The sequence below is a fragment of the Triticum aestivum genome, chromosome 2D (assembly GCF_018294505.1).
Source record: "Triticum aestivum cultivar Chinese Spring chromosome 2D, IWGSC CS RefSeq v2.1, whole genome shotgun sequence".
Taxonomy (NCBI): domain Eukaryota; kingdom Viridiplantae; phylum Streptophyta; class Magnoliopsida; order Poales; family Poaceae; genus Triticum; species Triticum aestivum.
Window position 1 is genome coordinate 539563895 of NC_057799.1, and position 7888 is coordinate 539571782.

The window sequence follows — 7888 nt, forward strand, 5'->3', positions numbered from 1 at the left end:
ATATTCAATCATAACATTGAAATTCACATTCGAGATTGACTTATGTCAAAAAAGTACATATTGAGAATCTAAATCTAGATTGTTGGATAACAGGGAAAGGATATGTGCAAGGAGGAGTTTTATGAAATTAAAAGGGATGACCTTTCTCTCTCTTGAAATAGGCTTTCGCCTTGCTTTATAGATAAAGCACTGGCCCATACAACAAGCATCCGAATCTCAAAGAAAAACGACGGATGGGGCCACAACACAGAGATGCCCAAGAAAGCATAAAAGAAATAGGAAAAAAAGCCACGGTGGCAGCCGCCAAGCGGCACTAAGATGACGAAAGCCGACGCGCTGTAGCCAGTAGCGCATCCACCATGAGGCCGAGACGGTCGCGGTCACACTGCCTTGAGAGTGGGTGGCAGTGCTGCAGAAAAGTAAGGAATTTAAAGAAGGAGCCAAATACCTTCGGCGAAAAGACCTTCTCAATCACCATTTTATTACGAGTTGTCCATAATGTCCAAGACATCGCCGCAAAAACTAGCCAGAAAAGGCGGTGATGCCGCGACGGCTGTGTAACCCTATACTGGAGGAAGTCCACAAGGTTCAGGGCCTCCCAGTCAGGCCCCAATGCCTCGTGTACGAACGTCCACATCACCCTCGCCGCCGTATAGGAGAATAGGGATATGGGTCCCCGTCTCTGGTACCGCGTAGAGGGGGCACATGCCGTTTCCCGAGCCTTGCCGCTTGAGTACCTTTGTCCCCGAGGGGAGGCAATTTTGCAGTAGCTGCCACACGAATATCTTATTCTTCGGGAGGATGGGAGCTTTTCACATTGGATCTAACCAAGGTGTGGCACGCGACCGGCATAGAGGATGATATGCCGTGCTCACCGAATGGGGGTGCAAAAAAATTGCAACATGTCAGTAGTAGTCATCCTGCTACCCATGCAAGTCAAAGCTGATACAGCGCCAGCGCAGATAGGACTGTGGTGACACACTTAGAATTTTGTTTAGACCCATATATGTATTTTCATAATATTAGAACAAACTCGACACTCCTTGAATAGTTTTAGGACTTTGGCGCACTGCTAATACAAAACTATGTTTCAGAATTAATCCAATCATACTAATTTGGTGTTCTAGATGTTGATATATTTATTTATTTAGGACAGTAAAACCGAGCCTAATCCCTGCCCCCTCACGAATTAGGCATTTCTGGCCGTTAGGTTTCGTTTTTTAAACGTCCTGGCCATCCGATCTAAAGTTGAACACCAGGTTTGCCGCGAACTGGGCCTATCGTTGCAAGGGCAACTACTTCCCCGTAGCTATTTTGGAGGCCTGTGGTTAATTGGGTCATCTTTTCGTGCTCGGCCCAACGCATCGAAGGCCTCTCCTACAAGCGATTCACCGATTCCCTTTCTGTAAAAGAAAAAAAAAACTCGCTCAACGAATCAAGGGCGGTCGAGCGAGAGCGGATGCGGCGGCCGCTCGATTCGGGTGAAGCAGGCGACCTGCGGTGGGATCGAGCCGAAGCGCGCGCGAATCCAGGCCACGATTCACTCACGAACGAATCTAGCGTGAGGGGATCGAGCAGAAACGCCTGATGCAGGTGAACCGAGGGTCGGGCCGATCCACCTGCAAGGTATGGAGGTGTGGGGGACGCGGGCGATGATGGCGCATTATCTCCTGGAAACTGCTCCACCCAGCCTCAATTAACACAATCATACTTCAGTTTTGAAGCAGGCATTCAAGTCTGGGGGCGACGTCTCGTCTGCACACTTGAGTTTCCAACTGATGCATGTATATATGCTTCCTCCCCGTCCACTCTTCGCTCACCCTCTCTACTCCAGCAGCACAAAATATTCAAGATCATGTTCGGGTAGATCTCCCTGTGTTCTTCCTTATGGGTATGTGTTGTGGAGATATTTAGGAACGGAGGGAGTATTTAGGAACAGAGGGAGTACAACCGATGCTAATTAAGCTAAAGGTTTCATGAGTCGGTTGCACATAGAATTGTTTTGTGAAAAGCGGTAGCAGGCATATGAACTTGAAAACAGAAACTAATATAAGGGTCATGGTTTCAGCCTCTCGGATGACTAATGAATCTGAAGATATTTAGTCATAAAAGGAGGTAACCATAGCTTCCATTTTAGTGTATATACAAGTATGCCATCTTAGGTGAAACAAGTAGATAGGATACTATTTTCTGTCCTTCTGTGTCCTCCTAAAATCCGTTCTGGACATTGTGAACTAAATAACTAACATATCTATTTTGAAAGAATGTAGGATCCATTTCCATTTTCCCGATGGTGTATTTTTTTACGTCCTAAATTTTGTAAGAGTTTCTTTCATGAAATTTAGGCCTGACATATTTCTGTTTAATATTACCGATTATTCATTTCAACGCAATTGTATGCTTTACATGCACACACACAAAAATCAACGGGCGATCCTATCGGAACTTGATGATTTTCAGAACCTAATTAGACCGGACTTGTACAAGAACAACACCTGGGAACCTGGAAGGCCGGTTGTAAGCTTGCCCACCTGCGTTTGATCCACATGGCTCCAATCACCTGAAACTTTCTGAAATTTTTGTTGCTTCCAGGTAGTCCTGGCCATGGGCAGCCCGGCCCGGCCCGAAAAAGCCCGACCCGGCCCGGCCCGACGCTGCTACTGGACCGGGCTCAGGCCTAGATTTTGAGCCCGATAGCCAGGCCAGACCCGTCATTTTTGCGCTTTTCTGAAGGGGCCCGGCCCGAGGGCCGACGGGCTTTTACGCGTTCGGGCCGGGCTTGGGCCCAAAAAACAGGCCCGATGACCGGGCTGGGCCGGGCCCGGGCCTAGGTTTTTTGCCTCGGGCTTGGCTAGGCCCGGCCCGGCCTGAGGTTTGGCCAGGTATACTTCCAGGTAAACGAGTGGCGATTTATTGGCTCGAGCGCATGGTTGTAAGCTCGTTTACCCATGTTTGATCCACAAGGGTGCATCATTTCTACCTAACAACGTACCCTTAAGGAAGGGAACTTTTCTCTTCAACCACGTTTTTGTGTGTGTTTCCAGTCACTTGCATGAATGAAGTTTGCCTGGTGAAAATATGGTAGTGTTTTTTTTTGTGTGATGTGTTTTGTTGCTTATGAAGGGGAGCTGCATGGGTTTTGAAAGGCTGAAAATTATACAACTACATTTATGCAGCTTTAACCCTTTTACCAAGGTTTACATGGGTTTATGTTTTTTTCCCTCTCTTTGAACAAGCTGAAAACATCAAGTTCACCTTCGAGCAGAAGATGGTGTGTTTTGGCTTGAGAAAAAATTGAGGTGCCAAACGATATAACTCCAATCAAGACTGAACTTCAAATGATCTGCTTAAGAACAGATGTAGTAGCATTTGACATTTATTCACCTTGGAGCAGAAGGTGGTGTTTTTGGCTGGAGAAAAAAAATTGAGGTGGCTGACAATATAACTCCAATCAAGAGTGAACTTTCAAATGATCTGCTTAAGAACCGATGTAGGAGCATTTGACATTTGTTAAAGCTTAACCTTTTACTGATGGTGTGGCAGGGGGCTAGATCAAAGTTTTGTTGATGTATGATTGTTACTTTTTAAAGGTCTCTTGTATTTGAGTGCTTGATTTGGCAGTACGGCCTGTAAAAAAGACATGTGCAATGTTTGATAATGTGTTTTGAAGCCTCTCACTTAATAACCAAGCTAATTGCAGATCTTTATTTTTCATAAAGGCTGGAGTGAGCTTTGTGTCTATGAATTGCATTATACATAATTGACATGGAAAATTTGTAGCATTAATTCATCTCAAGGAGTCTATTATAATGATATATAGTTACTACTTTTCAATTGAGTATCTTGCACTCCGAATTTTGACATTTATTTTCTGGTAAGTTTAACCTCAATGCTTTGCAATTCCTCCAAGTATAGTCCCAAAGCTTACCATTCTTGTTAATAATACATCGAGCGATTTCGTAATACCTATTATCATTATATTGTAACATAGATGGGCGCGGCAACGCACGCCTTCGATGATCTAGTTTTCCAATAAATTTGGTCAACATACTTGGATTAATTTGGAGCGGAGGGAGTAGCATACTCTACTGAACCATCCCATATCTAATTTATGCACAAAAAAGGGTATGTAAATGCTAAAACGAATAGCTGATGCTCCATCTATTTGAGGATACCTATTTTTTAGCTTAGAATCATGATATCTAATCTCCTCCTTTAGTGGGTAAAAAAAGAATATCCACAAAACTATTTAAGGATCATCAACATTCAACAATCCAACATATTCTAGTCTCTCATTTTCTTGCAGGGAAACAATCCAACATATTTTGCACAACATAGAGATCATTTACAAGTTTAACTTGGTTTTAGCACCGGACGAAAAGAACACACCAGAAGAGGAACACATCAGAAGATGATGAACAACATGGAGTGAAGAGGAATCATTTCAGAGTGAGTTATGGAACCGAGGAGCACGTGCTCTGTTCTTGAACCACGTTGCGATTGAATACATAATCTGTGTGAAAACATGTGTGCCATTGTTTGGCATTTCCTGCCAATCTGTAATATACTACTAGTGAGTGCGCTGACATAGTACTACTACAGTACTGCTTTATGAAACACGGCTTTAAGCCTTTTTTATCACGCTAAAAGGCATGATTTCACTCTTTTCAAAAGAATACGACGTCACAGCTGAAAAATAAGAACGACGTTCATTTTCTTAAATTTACTGTTTCAATAAGAAACCTTAACAATGACGAAAGATCACACAGGTGCAAAGCTTAATTGAATAAAAACTGTTTTAGCTTGTACAGAAAACAAGATAAATTATATATTCTCTGTCCCCCAAAGTTGTACTAAATCAATAACACTTATTTTGGACGAAGAGAGTACTGTACTAGCTATGGAACTAGCTCTGCTCATGGAGTAAAAAAAAATCTGAATCTGGAATCTTTGTCCCAACTAACTATGCTACCAATTCGAGTAACCAGCCACCAAATGTAGCCTAAAAGTTCACAGACCGACATGGCAATATGACTTCCTCCAACTAGAAACCACTCTCACTGTCTCATGCCGGCAGCGTGGACCCTGGCACAATCTTCCCCTGCTCGACATTCTCGGCCACGACGTCGGCCGCCGTCGCAGAGTGCGCCACGTCGTACGTCGCGTGCACGCCGAAGAACACGTAGTACACGAGCATTGCCACCGTGCAGATGCCGAAGCGCAGGTAGGCCATGGACCCGAGCGAGCCCATCAGGAACAGGTTGGTGGCCACGGACATGGCCGGCAGCCACGGCATGAGCGGCACGCCGTACACCTTGGGCTGCCGCTGCTGCTTCGCTGCCAGCGCCAGCCCCGCCGCGCCGGCCGCCCACCCCACGCCGAACACCGCGTACCCCGGCCACCGCCTGGCGTAGCGCGAGTTGTAGTACGCCGAGAGGCCGATGGACGACAGGACCACCAGCGCCAGGAAGGCGAGGAAGGTGCGCAGCTGCTTGGCCGGGGTCCTCCCGGCGACGTAGTAGCGGCGGACGAGCAGCGCGACGGCGACCAGCGCGAAGATGAAGAGCGTGCTGATGGAGGAGACGGAGGCGAGCACGTCCAGGCTGGAGAAGAGCGCGACGCAGGCGGCGCCGAGCGTGACGGCCATGGTGGCGTACACGGGCGTGCCGGTCCTGGGGTGCACGAGCGCGAAGTATGGCGGGATCATGTGCGTACGAGCGATCTGCGTGGTGTAGCGCGCCTGCCCCAGCGCGCCCACCAGGAGGCCGCTCGTCATGCCCTTGAGCGCGCCGAGCGCCACGACGTAGCGCGCCCACTTGAGCCCGGTCGCGGCGAACGCCACCGAGTAGGCGGCGTTGGGGTCGATCTCGCTGTACCGCTGCATGCCGACCAGCGCCAGGGACATGGCGCAGTACACCACGGTGATGGCCGACATGGACGACAGGAGGCCGAGCGGCACGTCCCGGCCGGGGTTCTTGGTCTCCTCCGCCATGGTGGCCACCATGTCGAAGCCCGTGTAGGACCAGTACACCACCGCCGCCGCGCGGAACACGCCGGCGGCCCCGAAGGGGAAGAAGGTCGGCTCGACGAGGTTGCTGGAGTGGAAGTGCGAGAAGCCCGCGCCGATGACGAAGGCGATTATGACGATGCCGATCACGGACGCCAGCGAGTTGATGGTGGAGGTGAGGCGCGCGCCGGACATGGCCAGGGCGGAGGTGCAGATGAGGACGACGACGGCGATGGGATCGAGCAGATTGAAGCCTTCAGCGAGCGCCGGGACGTGGATGCGGAGCGCGTCGGTGTCGAGCCCGAAGAGCGCGGCGAGGTAGGACGTCCAGGAGCGCCCGAGGCCGGCCGCCCCCACGACGGCCTCAAGCAGTATGTTCCCGGCGGCGAGGAACGCCGCCATGTCGCCGAGCTCGACCCGCAGGTACGAGAAGGACCCCCCGGCAGATGGGATCTCGGTGGCGAGCTCCGCGTAGCAGAAGGACGAGAGCAGAGCGGAGAAGCCCGCGGCGGCGTAGGCGAGCGGGATGGCGGGGCCGGCGTCGAAGCGCGCCTCCTGGCCGGTGAGCACGAAGACGCCGGAGCCGACGACGGAGCCGAAGCCGAGGAAGGCGAGGTCGACCCAGGAGAGGCAGCGGCGCAGCGGGTTCTCGCTCTCCGCGAGCAGCGTCCCCGCCTCTACGGCCTCGGACGATCGGGCGGCCACGCGGTCGCGCAGGCGCGGAGCGGTGGCCGCGAGCGCGCCGCCGTACGCGCGCCAGCTCTGGAACGACGGCTCCGGGAAAAAATCGGCCTTGCTCCACCGCCAGTACCTCCGGCCCTGCTGCGGCGGCTCCCCAGCCGCCATCGCTGCGCACGCAATTGGGATTGGAACTTGGACGCTACTGCTGGGAAAGGCTGGGATTTGACGAGTGAATATAGACGAGTTACGAGAGGATTGTAATTCGTTTCCGATATTATCTCAACTAACAAACTACCGAAAACCTGAAAAAGAAAATCTTAAATACTTCGTTTCCGTTGAGCACACGCACCAACCGCTGTCTTACCGTGCGGCGCGGCGACCGTTCCATCTGGCTGCATGCCTCTGGTCCGTTTGATGCGAGGGGCACCGCATAGGAGGTCAAATAAGTACGTTGTATTTGTATAGATGGAGCCAAATACGTACGTAGTACAGAGTATATATCTTATACTTCAAAAGAAAAAGTCTTTTTTATTAGGAAAGAATCTCGGAAAAAAAATTTATTAGGAAATAATATATTTTGGACCCCAATAACTGGGAACGACAGCTGTGGGGCAGAAATCACATATTTGACCTGAGGGCGAAATCAAATCACAAACTGACCTGCTTTCGAAAAAATTTCACTCGGCTGACCCTTTCGTGTGGCGCCCGACAGCTAGGCGCCGCACACTACCATGCAGCGCCTCTGCCTTAGGCGTCGCACCTCCTACCAGCGTGGCAGCCCTGGTCCAGTTGCGGCCCCACATACAGCATTGCAGCGCCTAAGGCTTAGGCGCCACACTGTGTAAAGTGCAGCGCCTATCGCTTGGGCGCTGCACATTGACTTAAGCCGCATCGGGCCAGCCCCTCCCAGCAGTTCTCCCCCCTCTAAGGAAGTTGCTCTGTTTACAGAGAGCGGCGGCGGCGGCGCCCCCTTCGGATCCCCCCCACACCCTCTCAAATCTGAAGTTTTGAGGCCCGGATTCGATCTCCAATCCCTCCTACTAGGTAAACTCCTCCGTTTCCTTTCTTTTCCTCCGTAAATGCGTTGCAATTTTAGGGATTTGCCCAAGATTAGGTGGAACCTTTGATTTGCTTGGTTTGGATCTTTGTTTGCCCAAGATTAGGTGGAACCTTTGATCCCCCCCACTATATGATTCTTGT

The 7888-nt window shown here is 50.3% G+C and overlaps 1 protein-coding gene across 1 annotated transcript; it reads right to left on the reverse strand.

The window, feature by feature from the left end:
- Nucleotides 1–4782: 4782 nt before the first annotated feature.
- On the reverse strand, nucleotides 4783–6971 carry LOC123054330 (cationic amino acid transporter 8, vacuolar). Its single transcript, XM_044478073.1, has one exon. It carries the CDS (start codon nucleotides 6851–6853, stop codon nucleotides 5066–5068), a length of 1788 nt encoding a protein of 595 aa, XP_044334008.1. The 5' UTR covers nucleotides 6854–6971; the 3' UTR covers nucleotides 4783–5065.
- Between the last annotated feature and the right edge of the window lie 917 nt (nucleotides 6972–7888).